Source organism: Mytilus californianus, unplaced genomic scaffold (assembly GCF_021869535.1).
Source record: "Mytilus californianus isolate M0D057914Y unplaced genomic scaffold, xbMytCali1.0.p SCAF_5, whole genome shotgun sequence".
Taxonomy (NCBI): Eukaryota; Metazoa; Mollusca; class Bivalvia; order Mytilida; family Mytilidae; genus Mytilus; species Mytilus californianus.
The window spans coordinates 115,339,928-115,364,804 of record NW_026262701.1 but is presented as its reverse complement, the minus strand read 5'-3'; the positions used below and the strand labels follow the sequence as shown (position 1 = coordinate 115,364,804).

The 24,877-nt window shown below is 31.7% G+C and overlaps 1 protein-coding gene across 2 annotated transcripts in view; it reads right to left on the bottom strand.

Annotated features, from left to right (window-relative positions):
• Positions 1–2,103: 2,103 nt before the first annotated feature.
• The window catches only part of LOC127700746 (glycerol kinase-like), a 32,574-nt gene continuing 9,800 nt past the window's right edge, over positions 2,104–24,877 (bottom strand). The window contains exons 6-18 of one of the 2 annotated variants that reach the window (XM_052204394.1): positions 15,779–15,916; positions 15,330–15,439; positions 14,187–14,289; positions 13,329–13,396; positions 12,943–12,985; positions 12,293–12,373; positions 10,755–10,833; positions 8,215–8,311; positions 7,674–7,758; positions 7,074–7,194; positions 4,446–4,577; positions 3,617–3,691; positions 2,104–2,330 (exon numbers count right to left, since the gene is read on the bottom strand). In XM_052204394.1, the coding sequence (XP_052060354.1) occupies positions 2,233–2,330; positions 3,617–3,691; positions 4,446–4,577; positions 7,074–7,194; positions 7,674–7,758; positions 8,215–8,311; positions 10,755–10,833; positions 12,293–12,373; positions 12,943–12,985; positions 13,329–13,396; positions 14,187–14,289; positions 15,330–15,439; positions 15,779–15,916 (1,230 nt within the window). In that variant the 3' untranslated portion in view covers positions 2,104–2,232. Of the gene's footprint in view, positions 2,336–3,616; positions 3,692–4,445; positions 4,578–7,073; positions 7,195–7,673; positions 7,759–8,214; positions 8,312–10,754; positions 10,834–12,292; positions 12,374–12,942; positions 12,986–13,328; positions 13,397–14,186; positions 14,290–15,329; positions 15,440–15,778; positions 15,917–24,877 lie in introns of both variants that reach the window. The other variant, XM_052204395.1, reaches the window with a different exon arrangement.

The following is a 24,877-nucleotide window of genomic DNA, read 5'->3' as shown; positions in this document are numbered from 1 at the left end:
CAGGTGAACTATATTTGTATGACAGAAATCAGTATAAGGAAAAGAATATGGTGAATCAATTTGTGACACAAATTCCCTACTATTATATTAGACTGCTCACTCTACAAAAGTCCAAGTTTTCAAAAATTAAAAAAAAAAAACATTCATTGGGGTACAAAATAAAAATATAAATCTATGAATTTTCTCCCTTTTCAACATTCAAGTGGCTATGTCAGTTGTGACTAAAACAATAGGAATGAATAGGGATATGTACATCTTGTAATCATTCCATTTACTAAATATAGCTGACCTATTGCCTATAGTATCTGAGAAAAGGACCAAACTAGGGAAATTAAAAACCATGATAATGATACCTGCCAGACAGACATGTACACCTTACAATCGTTCATTACACCAAATAAAGTTGACCTTTTGCTTAAGTATCTCACTAAAAAAAGGACAAAAACTTTACATTAACCAATGAACAATGAAAATCAGGTTAAATTTAGTGACTATGTTGAACGAATCTATCCCATCGAACTAGAGATAAAGGATACTACAGATACAGTTAAGTCTGCCTCATATCTTGACTTACATCTAGAAATTGACAATGAGGGTCGGTTGAAAACAAAACTTTACAACAAAAGAGATGATTTCAGCTTCCCAATTGTGAACTTTCCATTTCTATGTAGCAACATTCCAGCAGCGCCTGCATACGGAGTATATATCTCCCAATTGATACGATATTCCTGGGCTTGTATTTCCTATCATGATTTCCTTGATAGAGGATTGCTGCTCACAAGGAAGCTATTAAACCAAGAGTTCCAAATGGTGAAGTTGAAATCATCCCTTCGTAAATTTTACGGACGCCATCACGAGTTGGTTGACCGTTATGGAATAACCGTTTCACAGATTATATCGGATATGTTCCTTATGTCAAACTACAATACCCTTCCCTTTTCACGAATATGACCTACCGAATTAGACTATTTACCGGATTTGTAATAACATAAGCAACACGACGGGTGCCACATGTGGAGCAGGATCTACGTACCCTTCCTGAGCTCCTGAGATCACCCCCAGTTTTTGGTGGGGTTCGTGTTGCTTAGTCTTTAGTTTTCTATGTTGTGTCATCTGTACTATTATTTGTCTGTTTGTCTTTTTATTTTTGGCCATGGCGTTGTCTGTTTGTTTTCGATCTGTGAGTTTGACTGTCCCTCTGGTATCTTTTGTCCCCCTTTTAAGGTCAGATGAAACCAACCAGATACACCTTACGTTCATGCCATACACCAAACATAATTCACCTACTGCATATAGTTGCTGAGGCATGGATCTAATCACATAACTAATCTATGAAAGGAGTCTGCCATCAATTGAATCCTGTCTGATGGACATGTGAACCTGGCAAGGATCCCATATACCAAATAATATTATCCAATTACTCTTAATAAGTGAGAGTTCACATGACAAAAAAAGTATTCAGTTTTTTTAAGCAGTCGCTGAACCATGAAAATGAGGTCAAAGGACAATGGATATATGACAGGCTGAAACTTTGTAACATAAGGCATCAGTATACAAGGTATGAAGCAGCCAAGTCTTCTACCTTCTGAAATATAAATTTATGTCCCAATGTCTTAATTTGTTTTTAAGTTATGGAATTTCTATATTTGTAATGAGAAAAATTTGATTGTTGCAAGATGTTTCCTGCTAATTCCTTCACAATATTATTCTCAGAAGTGCATTGTTATATCACTAGAAAAAAACACAAATTCTTCCATTTTACATCAATAAGTACTGTGGATTTATTACTATTCGTGGGGTACCAATTTTTGTAGATTTTGTGGGTAAAGGTACACTTTGAATTGAAGTGTTCATCAAAGTTCAAAATTCCAACAGGCTTGTATGCAAACCTTGGTTAAAACACAAATCCATGTAAATACAATCTTTTCTCAATACACGAAATTAAATGAATTCACAGCATGATCTCAGTTCTAACTGAACATTTAACTACTACAGTACCTAATATCATAATCAATGCTGTATTACTATTATCAACACTATAACATCCTTATACCATGTAACAACCATATAATATTCTTATACATTTATCAATAAAACTAAATGTTTTTTTCAAAAACTTTATTGAGATGGTTCACAGAATTATTTAATATAAAGTCTATGTATATAAAACAAAACAATAACAATTGTATAAATCTCTAAAATTGTGATATATAAAAACTATGGCAGGTGATATCACCTACTGTGTAAATGACTAGCAATTATAAGCACCCCTAAACTTGTCCAAAAGTATAGTCCTGGTCCAAGCACATCCCAAAAACTTCTTCTTGTCACTATGCTTGCAAAAAATTAAAAATATTAATAAGCAACATGCTTAAATAATGTGAATATTCTTTGTGTTAATCATTTATGTATATTGATTATGTTGGTTAGTTCCGCAAAGTAGTGTCCGTAAACATTGTTCTAAATTAGGGTATAGTATTTTGAAGATTTGTGGACATCAATTGGCAATTTGATGTTTTCAAACTGATACATAGTCACTGTTGAGTTAGAATGATAGATAATACACAATTAATAATCTTCACATGTATTTGATATTCCAAAATGTCAGCAATTCAGTAAAAGGACATTTGCAACCATCTTATCACAATTTGATCCTGCAAATCTTCAAATACAATACTATTAGTTCAATTTGATTGTAACTGAAAGATTTCAAACTGAGGGTCATTATATATTAAAGTTTTGGGTTATTGGTTTTACATGCTGAAACCTGAGAGATCTACTGGTTCCATACCAAGGATCTGAAAAAATTTCTATGTTTTCAAAGTTCGACATTAGAGTTTCACCTTGAAAGTTCACCTTGGCAAGTTATAGCTCACTCTCTTTATCCAATTGTTTCATTGATAAAAAAGTGTTTTCATATGACTTGCATCTATTTTCATTTCCTAACTTTTGTTCGTAAGCTTTTCCCCACTTGAAATTTTTTTTTACATGTTTTTTTTCTCATCAAAACTATAACCCTTTTAAGGGCAAAAAGTAACTGAAAAATAAGCAGATTACTTTTACTAATTACTTCTTTTTAGTGTTTATTTAATACATGTAATTTCATTCAAATTAGACTCAAATGTTTAAACTCACTCCAAGCATTTGTTTCAGTTTACATGTCAGGTTACCAATGAATATTCTTGTGATGTCAGTTAAAAATGATAATTACTATAAATTCAAAAATTTTTGTGATGTTTTTTTTTATTATTACAAAAGTTGCAAACAGAGTAGGTATCATAAAACTAAAAAAAATCTTACATTTTGTGAGCATTATTTGTATGAAGCTTTTACTATTATAACAATAATTAACCTCACATTTTGTTCATTCTTAGAAAATCATAAAAATAAGTGTATGCAAAAATATCTACATTTACAGACACTACACTTCATAATATTGCATTTTCTTATTAGAAAATCTTTCTTTTAAACCAAGAAAGTCAAACGTTCATAATCTTAATAACTGGGTTTTAAACACAAAAAAATTTGGGAACAAAACTAATGTTTTTTTACTATATTTCCCATTATTTTTCTAATTATGAATTTCTATAAGTGAATTAATTTTTGAAATGATTACCTGTATCTGGTTTGATGTCCCAATGCATAGATCTTTCCACAGCCATTTTCCATCTAGAAAATCTTTCATCACGATCTACAATAAAACATACCGTTGTATGGTAAAAATCATTTCTTTAATGTCCATATATTTATGTGAAATTCTGTTTTTTTTTATATTTTGTAAAGTTCAAATAAATTTTATTTTATTGTTGTAGGATTATCAAGAGTCTGACTTGAGTAAATGCAACATCTATACAATAATGAACTTTTATTATGATGCATGCTTGAAAAGAGAGGGACATATGTTATATTTGAAACTGGAGACAAAAAAGTGATGCTTTAAATTTGTCTGCCAACAACTGATATAGATGGCAGTGCAGTACCTGATACTCATCAGCCCAAGATGCAAATTGAGTACAGTACTCATCTGATTGGGGACTGGGCATATCAAGTACCTTAGTTATGGTTGAATTGAGAACCAAAATCACTAGCATGGATTACTATTAAAGTAGACTACTGACAAAATTAGTTGACCAATCAGCTTCTTTTAGCTACAGTTAAGTACAAATAACCCTATCCTTCATCCAGTCATATTACAATAGAAAAACAAAGATTATAGGGTATCCATCCATGACACAAAATCAGTACATGCCCAGCAAAAAACACACATAAAGCAAAGGAACAGCGCTTTTATTGCTGTTCTTCATCTCAAAGTCACAGTGAGGCCTTCAACACAGAACAAAAAAAAACTCACCTCACTGCAAGACGTTCCCTAGCCTGAGTTATGGATGTACTCACCACCTTGAGTTATAGATGTACTCACCAACTTGAGTTATAGATGTACTCACCACTTTGAGGTATGGATGGATTAAATAAGTCTGTTGTAATTACTGCTGTATTATTGATATCCCAGACACCAATGGCTGACCCAGCAGCCATAGCTGCTCCTAATGCTGTTGTTTCTGGCATTGATGGTCTAACTGAAAGAATAAATTAGTTTGTACATATTATCTATAGACTAGTTAAATATTTAGTTACGGTCATCTATATACTAGTTAAATATTTAGTTAAGGTCTCCTTATATTATGGACCTTTTATCACATTTATAATAAGGTTTATCTCAGACAATAATAACAAACAACCATTAAGGATCCCGATACACTCATCTAGCAAAAAATACACCAAATGGATGTTGACATAAATATCAGAATCAAAATAATATATTTAGTAACTTTACTCGAGCAAAAAACACTAGAAGTTCATAACAATTATCATTGAAAGGCAATAACTCCAATAATCCTCTGACAGTTTGATTAATTTCAGTAAATCTTTACTTATTACAGGCATTAAATTCTATAAAAAATTGTCTGATAATTATAGTTTGTATACTGAGTAAGTAAATCTTGACATTCTAAGCATATTTGCCTGTGTCTATCTGGGTTTTAAGATATTAGACAATTAATTGTATTTAACACCAGGGCTTCCAAAATTTTGTTGAGCCAGCCGGACATTTCATATCTTATCCCGATTTTAAATCCCTTTAGACTTAGTAAATTAGGCAACTATGATCATCAGTTGGCCATCATATATGATATAACCAATGATTGACATTAAAACGATGTTAAACTTTACTTTGATATAAATTCGATGTTCTGACGTAAAGTGTTAAATTGAAAGTACAGCATTCGAAGTGTGCAACATCAGCGTACTAATTCCGCTTTAGACTCTTTATTTGTGCAAAATAACGCTGTCAAAAGCTTTTCTTTTGTTTTTAAAATCACATTTTCCTAATGCCGGATGTTGACTTGACAATGGTTAATCACGGATCAGAGACAGATACGTAATATCTGTGTAAGTTTACGATTGAGTTAAGTAGCCTTTTCAAGTTATTTCTTCAAGAAAATACTCAAAATGAACGTTAGATAAAGGAATCAATGATAATTTTTAGCATTTTTGAAGAATTAGGATGCATAATTAAATTTCCCACCAGCGGACAATAGACACATGCGCACACGTGTACTAGTTCAAACAACGTGGTTCTGACGATTATTCATTTAAAACCTTTTCAAATTTTTCATCAAATCATATTTATTAACGTATTTCTTATAATTTCAATCTTTTAGACTAAATTAATTAGATGTTACCCGCTGAAATGTAAGAAAATAACTTTGAATACCCTTTAGCGTACCCCAGTATTTAACACGATGTACAGTGTTTTTAAATATAATAATGAATATCATACATATTCGAATTCATTTATAAATATTCTTATTTGAAGAATTATTTTAAAATCTAAGGAATTTTTTTTAAAACTGAATGGTCATTTACAATAATATCTACAAAGCGTAATTAAATAGGATGTTGTTCCATACACGCTTACATGTTTGACCTCGTTTACCTGATCACCTTTATGTTCATTGTTATGCATCATCAATTCTATTGATTAAGACAAGCTAAGGTCTCTCATCAAAGATAATGACCTGTAATCAGTGAATGATTTATGGCTTCAATATTACTTATTGAAGGGATAATTGTTTGACAGCTTATTGTTTTTTAAATAAAAAAACAATTTTTTTTCCTACTTTTTATTGATGTACCAAGACGTGCATTTGTGTACCCAGAGGATTAGACTAACTGAGACACTTCAAAGTATGAAATATGCTGCATCTGTTTAATTAAACCCAAATATGACCGAAATATCTTTGTGAAATAGATTGCCACAATTATAAACTATAATGCCCAAACGGACATTTTTACCGATCGATAGTTGGTAAAAAAAGTGAAATGACCGTTTTATGAAAATGCCTTGAATAACAAAAAGTGGCAAACCTATGATATTTGACCGTTTGAGGCTGAGAGCAGCCGGACTTTTTATATAAATTTCGGTCAAGTCCGGAATATATGACCGTTTTGGAAGCCATGTTTTACACTAATGTTTAATTTTTCACCAATGTGGCCAAGTTGGTTAGTGGAAAGATATAATCAACAAATTTTAATATAAATACCCTTGGATCATCATGTGAAGTTGTAGTTTCAGATATTAATATAAATACCCTTGGATCATCATGTGAAGTTGTAGTTTCAGATATTAATATAAATACCCTTGGATCATCATGTAAAGTTGTAGTTTCAGATATTAATATAAATACCCTTGGATCATCATGTGAAATTATAGTTTCAGATATTAATATAAATACCCTTGGATCATCATGTGAAGTTGTAGTTTCAGATATTAAGGACAAGATGACCAATAATAGCATTAACTCAAGCTGGCGAAAAAAGGAAATGTCTCATCCTCAATAATAAGAACTAGATATTACTTTCAAGCTGTGGCAGTTCAACTGGGAAAAAACTACATTAAACATTTTCAGTATCAGATTATATATTTAATCATTAAGATGATTTGACTATGCCTCCTTGCAATGCAAGAAGCCAAGGACTTGTTCAGCTAGACAAACACAAAAGGTTATACATACCAACACCAATGCCCATTAAATCTGCTTGTAGCTGCATCAATAGATTGTTCATTGTCATCCCACCATCAACTTGTAACGACTCTAACGGGATTTTACTATCTTTTACCATTGCTTCAAGCAACTGTTATAATATAAACTTTATTATAGATCATTTGATGAATCCTACATGGACTCAAAGATAACTTTTTTTTTTGGTTTTTAGGTTTTGATTAACAACATCCTCCATGAAAATAAATGATAAAAAATGGTCTTATCACAATGAGGTTCTTGATTCTGTACATCATTACTTTTACTAATCACCACCAGAAATATTTTTCTTTAAAATGTGTATGTTCTATTTAAAATGTATATAGTCAATCTTAATTAATGTCTGTGTTCTAACTCTTTGTGAAATTCTTTATCTTTTAAAATAGCCAAATGCATTGAATCTGATTATCACATAAACAGATTGCCATATTTTATCCTGAACAAACAAACAAATTGCATTAATTCTCCATTGAATATGACTTAATTTTACCTCTTCTTACCTCCCTTGTCTGAAAACAACTTGATTGCATTAATTTCTCCATTGCATATGACTTAATTTTGACCTATTCTTACCTCCCTTGTCTGAAAACAAACAGCTTCTAAAGCTGCCCTAGCAATGTGTTCTTTGGTAGTAAACTGTGTAAGTCCGCATATAATTCTGGAATGTAAAACAAGATCAAATTGCTTCGTTGATCAATTCGCTTATCTTCAATGGAAGGCACAAAGAACTAAATACAAATGTTTATCAACAACAGTTTTATTTTTGAAAACTATCAACTGATATGTTGAGAAAACTTAAATTTCTAGAGCAACTTCAATAAGTACACCCTGGAAAAGAAGAACAAATATTCTGGTCCTTCTATTAGATATTACTTTTGCTTGGTCCACAGTATAGTTTTGAAATGAATTTTCTCGAACTTAGAAAATATTGCTCTTTCATGGTTTTGCCAAAGTCTGCATACAAGCCTATAAAAAATTTTCACTTTGCTGAATATTGAAATTCATGGTTCATATATACCTGTAAAATCCACACAATTTGGTTTTCCACTAATAACAATGAATCCACAGTATTTCAATTATATATCTAACATGCCAAAGCCAGCTAGTTACTCACCCTCTTGCATCATCCTGCCAATAAGGACAAAACAATCCTGAGAATGCTGGTACAAAATAACAGCCATGTGTACTGTCTACTTTCTGTGCTAATGTTTCTGTTAAAATATAAAACAAAACTGTTGTTTAAAAATTTTGTTCATCTTAAGAAATCAATAAGGGAAATATGAACCTAATACAGAAATGTAAAACTTAACTAGATTAAAGAAATAATCTTTTACTTTTCCTGTATCAAGAAATAAGAAAAATGAGTACATCGAGATCTTTTTCATATTAACTGCAAGTTTATTTTCATTGAATGTACACATATTTAATAATACAATAATAAATCTGTCTACTTATCTACAGTTCAGAGGATATTTTTGAATTTTATCTGACCATAATCAGTGCTTATCTATTTAGTGATATTTACATGAAAGGAAAGTTTTTTCGGTAATATACATAAATGTATAGCTCTACCGTCCTTTGTATATTGGGCAATTTATTTCAAAAGGTTTTGAACTAAGTCTTGTGGAAGCCTTGAGTATGGAAGATTGCAGATTTGGTTCCTGATGCAGATCAAATCAGAGACTTTAAAATTGGTTTTTACTGCTTCACTGTTGTGTGTGGTAAGCTGGTGTCTTCCCGATTGTCCCACTTTTTGAAATTACAGGTAAAAAAGTAATGAAATTTTGTGGGACAATCGGGAATATGTTTGTGGGACAATTGGGAATTGTTTTGATAGTGATTAATTTGTTTTTATAGTCTGTATCAGTTAATTACAGGTTACTAATCACTGTAACTTATAAAATATGAAAAAAACCATGAACAAATAATAATACTTACATATACATTATATTTTGCACATACATGTAGTAGGTACAATTTAAGTATCATCAAACATGGAATATAATATGAAATCATAAAATTTTAGTCTTAGAAGCATGATTTTTTTAATTAGTTTTTATTGGCTTTGAACTAGCTGTCAGTAACTGCGAGTACTCTAAGATCTGTACTTAGTGTCTTTGTTGTGGGGATGTATAAGTAGCCGTCCACGTCCATGTCCACTCTGTGATTTGTTAGATGTATTTCTGTCTGTACCCATCTGATGAGATAAGCCTTTTTCAACTTATTTTTTTTAGTTTATTCTTATGTTGTACTGTTACAACACTGTCCCAGGTTAGTGGGAGGATTGGCGCCTTCAAATAAGTTTAACCCCGCCACGTTCTGTATGTGTCTGTCCCAAGTCGGGAGCCTGTAATTCAGTGGTTGTCGTTTGTTACTGTGTACACATTTGTTTTTCGTTCATTATTTTGTACATAAATTAGGTCGTTAGTTTTTCTAGTTTGATTTTTTTTACATTTTTAATATGGGACCTTTAAAGCTGACTCTGCTGTATGGGCTTTGCTCATTGTTGAAGGCCGTATTGTGACCTATAGTTGTTAATTTCTGTGTCATTTAGTCTTTTTTGGAGAGTTGTCTCATTGGCAATCATACCACATCTTTTTTTTTTATGGAAGTCTGGTTCTTCTTTATAGTTGGTGACGAGTCCTGTTGACTGCACTTTATGGCAAAGACACTGGGAATATTGGAAAAACAACCTTTGATATTGATTCTTAGAAAGGCTGATCTGGCAGAATTCTAGACAACAGTTTCGTTATCAAAAAAAGGAAGTTGTTGGGTTCAGGTGAATCTGACTTTGGGTGTTAGCAGTATTCAATAGTGCAGAGAATGTTGTATTAATGTCCTCTGACTTCCCTAGTAAAATTGTAAAGACTTCTGGAAAAATCTATCCATCAACAAGTACGTGTAAAGTGTAGAATGTAAATGAGTTTATACCTTTTTTTTTAAATTGCATACATTATTTATTCAAAAACTTTATAGAGAAAATGTCATTAAAATTACGGTATTGAAATTTGTTTTATAAATAACGTAACATTGTAGATATATTTCATAAATCAGAAATAAAATTTTTTTAATCAAAAGTGCATTAATCTAATGATTTAAAAAACATTTTTTTTTTATACTTCTATAAAATTAATATTAAATGTGCAATAAATTAATTCTTGTTTATTTAGCAAAACAAACAACAGTTACATTGTTTATCTAAGAATATTTTACTTCATAAAATAATGTGGGACAATCAGAACTTTTCATGTGGGACAATCAGAACTCTAAAATTTTAAAAAGTGGGACAATCGGGAATAAACCGGTAAGCTAGGGGTCAGAATAATGTGTGTGCTCTCTTCCTGCATACTGTTGTCTTTTGAACTACCATAGGACTCTTATTGTATAATTTAATAAATAAAAATAAATTGTCTTAGCATACTGATGCAGTACACAACAGGATATATAAATATGACTTTAACTAGTTACTGTAATATATATAAATGAAAGGACATGTGGGGTACTTGTCAATGTAACAACAAGCTTACAACACAAGCTCTAAATCATACATCCTTAAAAATAGCTGTTAATAAATTTATGGCTTTATCTCAAGAATCGTTATTCAAAAACTGAAAATATAGCATACAGCTAAAATGTTTGTGGAACAGCTCTTACCTACTTCTGAAGCAGTTTTAATGATGCCAAGATTGTCTCTTAACCATTTTACACTAGCACCAGTAATAGCTATGGCTCCCTAAAAATAAACCATTTCAATATCATGAATTCATTCAGTTCAATAGCACTTGAGAAATGTTTGATACAAATTTAAAAGTTTATTCAGTTCATTAAAGAATCAAAAGTTTCCGCAAACAGGAAATAGATGTCTGACAGATCAGAATGCTCACACATTACAACTCATCACTGTCAAGCTGGTGACCAAAGATGAAGTCATTTTGTTCGTGAGTACTTCAGAAAAGTGTGACAAATATATTTGTTGAACTAAGGGACGGACAGACAAGGTGAATTCAATACTCATTGATTGGGGTTTAATAATAATATATACCGGTAAGTATTTGAAAAACAGGAAGTTTATGAGCAAGTCATATAGAATAATGGCATTTTTGCTTTTGATACTGAATTTATTAGCAAGATGATGATGATAGATGGCTGCTTAAGGTCCAGCGGCTTATCAGAAAGAATATCAAGCGAGCTTGCAATGGTGAGCTGATATTTGAGCTGATGAAGTCAGTATAAAATAAATGGAGAATGTGTCCATGGATACATATGATGCCCCTGCTTGCATATGATTATAAGGGACATAACTCACGAACAGTTAAAGTAACGCCACATAGTTTCATAACAGTTGGTTGAGGCAAACTTAAGTTAGAGAACGGAAACGAAAAATTCAGCAATTTTTCCATTTGTAAAGGGGGATAACTCAAGAATGGTAAAAGTGACGCCACCCAAATTCAAACTTGATCTGTGTTGTGCGATAATAAGCATTGTGTATAAATTTCATTACATTTGTTTGAGGCAAACTAAAGTTAGAGAACGGAAACCAATTTCAAGATATGGAAGGACGAACAGATGGACAAGGGTAACACTTAATGGCCCCTCCGCTGTGTCAGGGGCATAAAAATAAAATGTCATTAATCTTTTTATCCACAATTTGGCTTAACAGTATGTTTTTTGTTTGAGAATAGGAAATAAAATGAAATAAAAAGTAAAACTATTTTTACGCATAGAAAACGTTGTGATAGTTGTTCAGTTGTATGAATGAAGTCACGTGCATTTCATTGATAACTTTTCACTGATGCACATGAATGTGTGATATTGCTGCACTGTTACGTGACGTCATTGCCTAATATTTTACAGTATGAGGTCCTGTCCATGATAAAGAAAAACATTAAGCATTAAGATCAAAGGGACAATATTCAAATTGCCGATAAAGTAAAGTATGCGAACACAAAACCTGAAACCAAATTTCAGGAAGCTTAATTTTATGGTTCCTGAGAAAAATGCAATGGATATTTCATGGGATGGACAAACAGCAAATGAACACACGGATGAATTGACAAAGTATATGCAGTGTACCCCCTCTCTCAGAGTGGATATAAAACTCAATCATAACTATAATCTGACTGTTCAAAAATAAAACATGTACTAATGAATTTGTCTTATTGATTTGATGTGTATGATATAAATAAAGATACCTCTAATGCATAAACAACTGGCTTCCCTTTTCCAAACTGGTAACCTACTGTTGTAAGAAGTCCTTGCTCCGATTGTACAACCTACAAATAAAATATTCTCACATTTTTTATTCAAAATGTATATGTTAAAGATGATAAAAAAATCTTTTAAAACTTTTTCCACAGTCTTTTTACCTTTTAAACTTTTTGGAGATCGCAATAGTATTTTCCAAAAATAAATTGTACAGTGAAAATAATTCTCAATATCCAAGCATACTTTATGCCTTAGATAGTGCTGGTTTAAATTCCTACTGCATATATTGTACTGTTACACCACTGTCTCCAGTTATAGGATGGTTGAGGGTTCACAAACATGTTTTACCCCCTCACATTCAATATGTGCCTGTCCCCAGTCAAGAGCCTCTAATTCAGTAGTTGATGGTTGCTGTCTATTATATTTGTTTTTTTTTCCTAATTATTTTGTCTTAATTCAGGCTGTTTGTTGACTGTTTTTTTTTTTAATTGGTTCACATTTTGTCATATCAGGCCTTTTTTAGCATGATGTGTTTAGGAAATTTTTCATTATAAATTCTTAATGCAAAAATATCTAAACTAAAAGAGCTGTGAATATATATGTGATATTTCCAAGTAATACAAATAAAGGTTCTTACCTCAGTACCTGTGTTCATCAACATGAAACAACCAGTGCCATATCTATAAAGAAATCAAATATGTCTGTTACAACTAGCAATTCATTAATTTTTGCGAAAAAATGAGATTTCAATAAAATTTGTGAGTGTAAATTGAATTTACACTTATGATATATACCGTGTTGAAGTGATAAATTTTATCAAGGGATCAAATAAATAAGAAATACTTTCAGTAGTCTACTTGGCAATAGTTACATAAAATAAAAGATTTCATGACATCCTCCATTCCTGTATTCTGTAACATTGAAATAGTTTTATCTATTTGTCTAATTTATAATTAATAATTTTCAATAAATATCTTTATTATCAAGCAGGAGCATAGATTTTCTCTTTCCCTTTTAACTTACGTGTTTTTAGCTTGGCCAGGTTTAAAACACAGCTGTCCAACCAGGGCAGCTTGCTGGTCCCCTAATATCTATAAGAAAAATCAGTTACCAGTAATAATGACATTATTCCAGTAGGATTATGTTTGTCCCATGCGTTTCCTATCTAGATATTCTCATAACTGGGTAATAATGACATTATTCCGGTAGGATTATGTTTGTCCCATGCGTTTCCTATCTAGATATTCTCATAACTGGGTAATAATGACATTATTCCAGTAGGATTATGTTTGTCCCATGCGTTTCCTATCTAGATATTCTCATAACTGGGTAAAAATGAACATGTTTGATCACCACATTCAGTTACCACTGAGCTAATTTTGAAATCGTTTGACATCCGGATCCCCATGTTTTGTTTTAGAGTTAATAAATGTGTGTTCAAGATAATTCAGAATTATATTTGTGTGTTTATCTTTCTGAGAATATAATAACATTTAGTAAAGTCTGTGTTTCTCATTCTTTAGTTTATTGGTTTTATGGATTCCATATAATTACATATAATTGTCTTTAAAAACTTCAAAATTAATATAAACTTATAATATACTAACAACAACTTGCTTTAATAGGATGTAAATAAGAAGTACAAGAATCAAATATTTAAACTTGGATATCGATCTTTTGCAGATTGCTAAATGGCATATGACTTCTGATATTAAGTTTACTTTTCATTTCGGAACCAATTAGTATATTTACACTTCTTTTTATCATGTAATTAACAAAAACCCTTAAACTTGCGGAACTTATTAAAATAATTCCTGTAAATTTGTGAAGTTTGTGGGAGTACATTAATATTTCTATAATCGTTATTCAATTATAACATACCCCTGCTATGGGAAGCCCTTTAAGTACGCTAACTTCCATATTTCCATATATTTCTGAAGAACTTCTAATTTCTGGTAATACCTCCTTTGGTATGTCAAAAAATCTTCAAATGAAACATTTTTAAATTATTCATTAATATACAAAATATCACAATATATAAAGTTTTTTCTATTATATTGAGTCTAATCTCTACCATAATAATATGGAGCTAATTTGCTTAAACATAAAACATGATAAAATAGTATATATGTTCATAGATCATAATTAACTGACACTGGATAAGCTTGATATCAAACTAGCACGTAAAACGGGAATGGACACTGTTTCACATATGGACTACCTAAAGGTCTCATATTATTCCTGTTTTTGCTTTGTACCTATGGCTACTACTTCAAGAAATGATCACCTGCTAATTACAGTTTATACTGCAACTGTGCTATTTGGGCAGTCAAACTGCATTGACCCTATATTCATTGGTGATATACAGTCATTGATAGTACTGTAAATTCAGAAATTATAGCGTGCATTTATTATTGCGATTTTGTCATTTTAGACTAAAATGCGATTTTAATTTTTTGCGATATTGAGAAAAATCCTGTTTAATTCATATAAAAAAATTCAAAATGCGAGTTTAAATTATTGCGATTATACCTCTGTCGCATTTTTCGCAATAATAAAAACATCGCAATAATTTCTGAATTTACAGTATATAGACTGGTACTAATGCACTTTTTCTAAATAATTCTATACATGTATTTCAAGACAATTTATATTTTTTTCTATGTATACAGTATATGTCCTCTTTTGCTAGTTATGTACTTTGATCATAAGGGGTGTTGCAGGGATTAAATGATAAAGCTATTAGATTTTTAATTCCTTAAGCATACATGTACATGCAGTTTTAAGAAAACATTTTCTTGTATCCAATTTCTCAACATATTATCATATATATATTACAACTGATCTCTCTAGAGAACAATCCTTACAACAACTTACTGGCAGAGATAATCATCCTACTGCAGAGTATGAATATTCATTAACTTACTGGCACAGATAATCATCCTACTGCAGATTATGAATATTCATTAACTTACTGGCACAGATAATCATCCCACTGCAGATTATGTATATTCATTAACTTACTGGCACAGATAATCATCCCACTGCAGATTATGAATATTCATTAACATTGTGCGACTAGCATTGGTAACATCTGTGATGTGTTTCCCACCATTTATACCACCAGTGAAATTCTGAAATAAGAGCATTTGTACAGTATGTAGAGGAATAATAACAAGGAAAAAGAACTGAAATGTGATCACTAAGTATCTAAGTAATAAATTGACCATTAAATTCAAGATGCATCAATGAAGCTATAATTTATGAACAGTTAATTTGTGTTTCACAGCTTAATTTTTTTTTATTTACCCCCTATATACACACAAACACAAAAAGAACCCCAAAAAATCTAATACAATCATTGAAAAAAATAAACATTATTTTATCTTGTAAAGGCATATATAGATCTTTTGTTTAAGTGATTGAAATCAGATATATACAAAATGACTACTGGTATATATCTAAATACATACCCACAATAACCAAGAATCAACTGTTCCAAACAGACATCGGCCATCTTTGATAGCTTTCCTCACTTCTTCACTGGTGTCAAGAAGCCATCTCAGTTTTACAGCACTGAAATATGTTGTAATAGGCAAACCACAGTATTTCTGAAATTACCAGAATGAGTACTAGCTAAAAATTGAGTAAAATATATTGTGGATTTATACTTGATGGCATTAAATTGATATATAATTTGGTATTAACAAATTTAATATCATATAATTCATGTATATAAAAAGTCAGGTAAATACATATTTTGCTATATACATATACATATTATTGAGTAATAACAATACTGTATTTGAAGAGTTGTTTATGTCAATGGAGGATTTCATGGTAGCAAATGAAGTTGAACAGGTGATATATACTTGTGCATGACTTATATAAAGCATTTATTGTAGTAGAACTACCCAAGCATGCAGAGTACTGTACACCAAAAAAGTGTGTTTGTGTACAAAATGGATATTTTAAGGCAATTTAAAGGCATTCTTTACATTTACTTGGACAAGATGGAGGTTGGCAAAGGTTTGTGTAAAGAATTTTTTTTTTTATAATTGCCTATGTCTTTTCAAGATTAGCAATTTAATATTGAAAACTAGAGGCTCTAAAGAGCCTGTGTCGCTCACCTTGGTCTATGTGCATATTAAACAAAGGACACAGATGGATTCATGACAAAATTGTGTTTTGGTGATGTGTTTGTAGATCTTACTTTACTGAACATTCTTGCTCCTTACTATTATCTTTATCTATAATGAACTTGGCCCGGTAGTTACAGTGGAAAATATTTTGTAAAAATTTACAAAAATTTACACAAAATTTATGAAAATTGTAAAAAATTGACTATAAAGAGCAATAGCTCCTTAAGGGGTCAATTGACAATTTTGGTCATGTTGACTTATTTGTAGATCTAACTTTGCTGTATATTATTGCTGTTTACAGTTTATCTCTATCTATAATAATATTCAAGATAATAACCAAAAGCTGCAAAATTTTCTTAAAATTACCAATTCAGGGGCAGCAACCCAACCACGTGTTGCCTGATTGGTCTGAAAATTTCAGGGCAGATAGATCTTGACCTAATGAACAAATTTATCCTCATCAGATTTGCTCTAAATGCTTTGGTTTCAGAGATTTGAGCCAAAAACTGCATTTTACCCTATGTACTATTTTTTAGCCATGTCAGCCATCTTGGTTCACGGGCGGGGTCATCGGACACATTTTTAAACTATATACCCTAATGATGATTGTGGACAAGTTTGGTTAAATTTGTCTTAGTAGTTTCAGAGGAGAAGATTTTTGTAAAAAATTACAAAAATTTACGAAAAATGGTTAAAAATTGAATATAAAGAGCAATAACTCCTTAAGGGGTCAACTGACCATTTTGGTCAAGTTGACTTATTTGTAGATCTTACTTTGCTGAACATTATTGCTGTTTACAGTTTATCTCTATCTATAATAATATTCAAGATAATAACCAAACACGGCAAAATTTCCTTAAAATTACCAATTCAGGGGCAGCAACCCAACAACGGGTTGCCTGATTGGTTTGAAAATTTCAGGGCAGATAGATCTTGACCTAATGAACAATTGAATTGTCATCAGATTTGCTCTAAATGCTTTGGTTTCAGAGATATGAGTCAAAAACTGCCTTTTACCCTATGTACTATTTTGTAGCCATGTCAGCCATCTTGGTTCGTGGGCAGGGTCATCGGACACATTTTTTAAACTAGATACCCTAATGATGATTGTGGTCAAGTCTGGTTAAATTTGTCTTAGTAGTATCAGAGGAGAAGATTTTTGTAAAAAATTACAAAAATTTATGAAAAATGGTTAAAAATTGACTATAAAGGGCAATAACTCCTTAAGGGGTCAACTGACCATTTTGGTCAAGTTGACTTATTTGTAGATCTTACTTTGCCGAACATTATTGCTGTTTACAGTTTATCTCTATCTATTATCATATTCAAGATAATAACCAATAAAATGCTTCGCTGGGGCGCAGCTTGATACGACCGCAGAGGTCGAACCCTGAACAGTTGGGGCAAGTATGGACACAACATTCAAGCTTGATACAGCTCTGAATTTGGATTGTTATTAAATATTTGACACAGCATAGGTTTCTGACACAGAAAGAATGTGGTCTAAGAACTTGAATTTTTTTCTAATTTACCTATTATGGTCCAATGTCCAAAATCAAAATACATGGTTAGATTCAGCATATCAAAGAACCCCATATATTCAATTTTTGTTAAAATCAAACAAAGTTTAATTTTGGACCCCAACTTGGACAAACTTGAAAACTGGGCCCATAATCAAAAATCTAAACACATGTTTAGATTCAGCATATCAAATAACCCCAAGAATTCAATTTTTGCTAAAATCAAACTAAGTTTAATTTTGTTCCCTTTGGACCTTAATGTAGACCAATTTAAAAAACGGGACTTAAAATTAAAAATCTAAATACACGGTTAGATTTGGAATATCAAAGAACCCCAATAATTCAATTTTTGATGAAATCAAACAAAGTTTAATTTTGGACCCTTTTGACCTCAATATGAACCAATTTGATAGCGGGGACAACAAATAAAAAATCTAAATTCATGGTTAGATTCAGCATATCAAAGAACCCCATATATTCAATTTTTGTTGAAATCAAACAAAGTTTAATTTTGGACCCTAACTTGGACCAACTTGAAAACTGGGCCCATAATCAAAAATCTAAACACATGTTTAGATTCAGCATATCAAAGAACCCCAAGAATTCAATTTTTGTTAAAATCAAACTAAGTTTAATTTTGGACCCTTTGGACCTCAATGAAGACCAATTTAAAAAACGGGACCCAAATTAAAAATCTAAAAACACGGTTAGATTTGGCATATCAAAGAACCCCAATAATTCAATTTTTGATGAAATCAAACAAAGTTTAATTTTGGACCCTTTTGACCTCAATATTAACCAATTTGATAGCGGGGCCTACAAATAAAAAATCTAAATACATGGTTAGATTCAGCATATCAAAGAACCTCATATATTCAATTTTTGTTGAAATCAAACAAAGTTTAATTTTGGACCCCAATTTGGACCAACTTGAAAACTGGGCCCATAATAAAAAATCTAAATACATGTTTAGATTCAGCATATCAAAGAACCCCATATATTCAATTTTTGTTGAAATCAAACAAAGTTTAAATACTGGACCCTATCTTGGACCAACTTGAAAACTGGGCCCATAATCAAAAATCTAAACACATGTTTAGATTCAGCATATCAAATAACCCCAAGAATTCAATTTTTGTTAAAATCAAACTAAGTTTAATTTTGGACCCTTTGGACCTTAATGTAGACCAATTTAAAAAACAGGACCCAAAATTAACAAGAGTGCACACGCTGAAATGTCTCGCCTTCTTTACTAATCATTGATATTATGTTGATAGTCCTAAATATAAAGCTTTATTACAACTGTCACATAAACTTAACATTAACCAAGTAAACTAAACATTGACCAATGAACCATGAAAATGAGGTCAAGGTCAGATGAACCATGCTAGGCAGGCATGTACAGCTAACAATTCTTCCATACAACAAATAGAGTTGACCTATTGCTTATAGTTTAAGAAAAACAGACCAAAACACAAAAACTTAACACTGAGCAATGAACCTTGAAAATGAGGTCAAGGTCAAATAAAACCTGCGTGACTGCCAAATAGATCATAAAATATTTCCATACACCAAATATAGTTAAACTATTGCATATAGTATAAGAAAAACAGACCAAAACACAAAACTTAACTATAACCACTGAACCATGAAAATGAGGTCAAGGTCAGATGACACCTGCCAGTTGGACATGTACACCTTACAGTCCTTCCATACACCGAATATACTAGACCTATTGCTTATAGTATCTGAGATATGGACTTGACCACCAAAACTTAACCTTGTTCATTGATCCATGAAATGAGGTTGAGGTCAAGTGAAAACTGTCTGACGGGCATGAGGACCTTGCAAGGTACGCACATACCAAATATAGTTGAACTATTGCACATAGTATTAGAAAAAAAGACCAAAACTCAAAAACTTAACTTTGACCACTGAACCATGAAAATGAGGTCAAGGTCAGATGACACCTGCCCCCTAGACATGTACACCTTACAATCATTCCATACACCAAATATAGTAGACCTATGGCATACAGTATAAGAAATACAGACCAAAACACAAAAACTTAACTGTAACCACTGAACCATGAAAATGAGGCCAAGGTCAGATGACACCTGCCAGTTGGACATGTACACCTTACAGTCCTTCCATACACCGAATATACTAGACCTATTGCTTATAGTATCTGAGATATGGACTTGACCACCAAAACTTAACCTTGTTCACTGATCCATGAAATGAGGTCGAGGTCAAGTGAAAACTGTCTGACGGGCATGAGGACCTTGCAAGGTATGCACATACCAAATATAGTTATCTTATTACTTATAATAAGAGAGAATCTAACATTACAAAAAATCTTAACTTTTTTTTCAAGTAGTCACTGAACCATGAAAATGAGGTCAAGGACATTGGACATGTGACTGACGGAAACTTCGTAACATGAGGCATCCATATACAAAGTATGAAGCATCCAGACCTTCCACCTTCTAAAATATAAAGCTTTTAAGAAGTTAGCTAACGCCGCCGCCGCCGCCGCCGCCGGATCGCTATCCCTATGTCGAGCTTTCTGCGACAAAAGTCGCAGGCTCGACAAAAATCTAAATACACGGTTAGTTTGGAATATCAAAGAACCCCAATAATTCAATTTTAGATGAAATCAAACAAAGTTTAATTTTGGACCCTTTTGACCTCAATATGAACCAATTTGATAACGGGGTCCACAAATAAAAAATCTAAATACATGGTTAGATTCAGCATATCAAGGAACCCCATATATTCAATTTTTGTTGAAATCAAACAAAGTTTAATTTTGGACCCCAATTTGGACCAACTTGAAAACTGGGCCAAAAATCAAAAATCTAAATACATGTTTAGATTCAGCATATCAAAGAACCTCATATATTCAATTTTTGCTAAAATCAAACAAAGTTTAATTTTGGACCCTTTGGACCTTAATGTAGACCAATTAGAAAACTGGACCCAAAATTAAAAATCTAAATACACTGTTGGATTCGGCATAACAAATAAATAAATGTGATCAAAGATTTTACAAATCTAATGCGCCATACTGTGCAATTAAAGATTTCTTCTTGAAATATTTCAATATTTGAAATTTGAAAGAAAAAAAAATATTTGAAGAATAATTTTTTTAATTTCTGAAATCTGAAATGAGAAAAATTGACCCCCCACAATTTCTTTTTATACCCCCCCTTTTTTTCCCCAAAAAATTTTTCCTTCAAGATATGGTCATAATCTCAATTCAAATTTCCAATGGAGTTGGCAACCATAATTACCCATTTAAATTTACCATAGTGCTAACTTAATCTATTTTATAATAGAATTAAAAATATAGTGTCAAATCTTTCATATGGATTTTTTTGTAAAAAAAAAAGATGCAACATTTGCAGATATTTTTACTGGTCTTCCTTTTTAAATATGCATTTCTTTAAACATAATTTAAAAGCAGTGTAAGGGAAGTAACCAAAACGTTGTATTTGGATTACCTCCCTTACACTGTTTTAAATTATCTTTATTGTTCATTAACCATTACTTTATACATAATTTAAAAGCAGTGTAAGGCAGATAATTTCAATGATGTATTTGATTTATCTCCCTTACACTGCTTTAAATTATGTTTTGTACTAAAGTATTTGTCCATTAACCAGGACAACCTTGTTTTTCCCCCTTTTTTGCCCCTAATTCCTAAACGGTTTGAGCCATAACCCCCCAAAGCAAATCCTAACCATCCCTTTGTGGTATGGAAACTTGTAGTATAATTTCAGAGAGATCCATACACCGTTCCACAGTTATTGTCTGGATACTAGAAAATGCTTATTTTTGGCCCCTTTTTGGCCCCTAATTCCTTAACTGTTGGTACCATAACCCCCAAAATCAATCCCAACCTTCCTTTTGTGGTATTGAACCTTATGGTAAAATTTCAAAAAGATCCATTTACTTAAACTAAAGTTAGAGTGCGAAAACCAATGTGTCTTCGGACGCCGACGACGACGCAGACGACGACGATGACGACGACGACGACGACGCCAACGTCATACCAATATACGACCACAAAATTTTTTTGCGGTCGTATAAAAACGGCAAAATTTCCTTAAATTTACAAATTCAGGGGCAGCAACCCAACAACGGGTTGTCCGATTCAACTGAAAATTTCAGGGCAGATAGATCTTGACCTGATAAACAATTTTACCCCGTGTCAGATTTGCTCTTAATGCTTTGGTTTAAGAGATATGAGCCAAAAACTGCATTTTACCCATGTACTATTTTTTAGCCATGTCGGCCATCTTGGTTCGTGGGCGGGGTCATCGGACACATTTTTTAAACTATATACCCTAATGATGATTGTGGACAAGTTTGGTTAAATTTGTCTTAGTAGTTTCAGAGGAGAGGATTTTTGTAAAAGATAACAAAAATTTACGAAAAATGGTTAAAAATTGACTATAAAGAGCAATAACTCCTTAAGGGGTCAACTGACCATTTTGGTCAAGTTGACTTATTTGTAGATCTTACTTTGCTGTATATTATTGCTGTTTACAGTTTATCTCTATCTATAATAATATTCAAGATAATAACCAATAAAATGCTTCGCTGGGGCGCAGCTTGATACGACCGCAGAGGTCGAACCCTGAACAGTTGGGGCAAGTATGGACACAACATTCAAGCTTGATACAGCTCTGAATTTGGATTGTTATTAAATATTTGACACAGCATAGGTTTCTGACACAGAAAGAATGTGGTCTAAGAACTTGAATTTTTTTAATTTACCTATTATGGTCCAATGTCCAAAATCAAAATACATGGTTAGATTCAGCATATCAAAGAACCCCATATATTCAATTTTTGTTAAAATCCAACAAAGTTTAATTTTGGACCCCAACTTGGACAAACTTGAAAACTGGGCCCATAATCAAAAATCTAATAACATGTTTAGATTCAGCATATCAAAGAACCCCAAGAATTCAATTTTTGCTAAAATCAAACTAAGTTTAATTTTGGACCCTTTGGACCTTAATGTAGACCAATTTAAAAAACGGGACTTAAAATTAAACATCTAAATACACGGTTAGATTTGGAATATCAAAGAACCCCAATATTTCAATTTTTGATGAAATCAAACAAAGTTTCATTTTGGACCCTTTTGACCTCAATATGAACCAATTTGATAGCGGGGCCCACAAATAAAAAATCTAAATTCATGGTTAGATTCAGCATATCAAAGAACCCCATATATTCAATTTTTGTTGAAATAAAAAAAAGTTTAATTTTGGACCCCAACTTGGACCAACTTGAAAACTGGGCCCATAATCAAAAATCTAAACACATGTTTAGATTCAGCATATCAAAGAACCCCAAGAATTCAATTTTTGTTAAAATCAAACTAAGTTTAATTTTGGACCCTTTGGACCTCAATGAAGACCAATTTAAAAAACGGAACCCAAATTAAAAATCTAAAAACACGGTTAGATTTGGCATATCAAAGAACCCCAATAATTCAATTTTAGATGAAATCAAACAAAGTTTAATTTTGGACCCTTTTGACCTCAATATGAACCAATTTGATAGCGGGGCCTACAAATAAAAAATCTAAATACATGGTTAGATTCAGCATATCAAAGAACCTCATATATTCAATTTTTGTTGAAATCAAACAAAGTTTAATTTTGGACCCCAATTTGGACCAACTTGAAAACTGGGCCCATAATCAAAAATCTAAATACATGTTTAGATTCAGCATATCAAAGAACCCCATATACTCAATTTTTGTTGAAATCAAACAAAGTTTAAATACTGGACCCTATCTTGGACCAACTTGAAAACTGGGCCCATAATCAAAAATCTAAACACAAGTTTAGATTCAGCAAATCAAAGAACCCCAAGAATTAAATTTTTGTCAAAATCAAACTAAGTTTAATTTTGGACCCTTTGGACCTCAATGTAGACCAATTTAAAAAACTGGGCCCAAAATTAAAAACCTAAATACACGGTTAGATTTGGAATATCAAAGAACCCCAATAATTCAATTTTAGATGAAATCAAACAAAGTTTAATTTTGGACCCTTTTGACCTCAATATGAACCAATAAGTTAACGGGGTCCACAAATAAAAAATCTAAATACATGGTTAGATTCAGGATATCAAAGAACCCCATATATTCAATTTTTGTTGAAATCAAACAAAGTTTAATTTTGGACCCCAATTTGGACCAACTTGAAAACTGGGCCAAAAATCAAAAATCTAAATACATGTTTAGATTCAGCATATCAAAGAACCTCATATATTCAATTTTTGCTAAAATCAAACAAAGTTTAATTTTGGACCCTTTGGACATTAATGTAGACCAATTTGAAAACTGGACCCAAAATTAAAAATCTAAATACACTGTTAGATTCGGCATAACAAATAAATAAATGTGATCAAAGATTTTACAAATCTAATGCGCCATACTGTGCAATTAAAGATTACTTCTTGAAATTTTTCAATATTTGAAATTTGAAAAAAAAATAATATTTGAAGAATAATTCTTTTTAATTTCTGAAATCTGAAATGAGAAAAAATTGGCCCCCCACAATTTCTTTTTATCCCCCCCCCCCCCTTTTCCCCCCAAAAAAATTCTTTCCCTCAAGATATGGTCATAATCTCAATTCAAATTTCCAATGGAGTTGGCAACCATAATTACCCATTTAAATTTACCATAGTGCTAACTTAATCTATTTTATAATAGAATTAATAAAAATATAGTGTCAAATCTTTCATATGGATTTTTTTGTAAAAAAAAAAGATGAAAACATTTGCAGATATTTTTACTGGTCTTCCTTTATAAATATGCATTTCTTTAAACATAATTTAAAAGCAGTGTAAGGGAAGTAACCAAAACGTTGTATTTGGATTA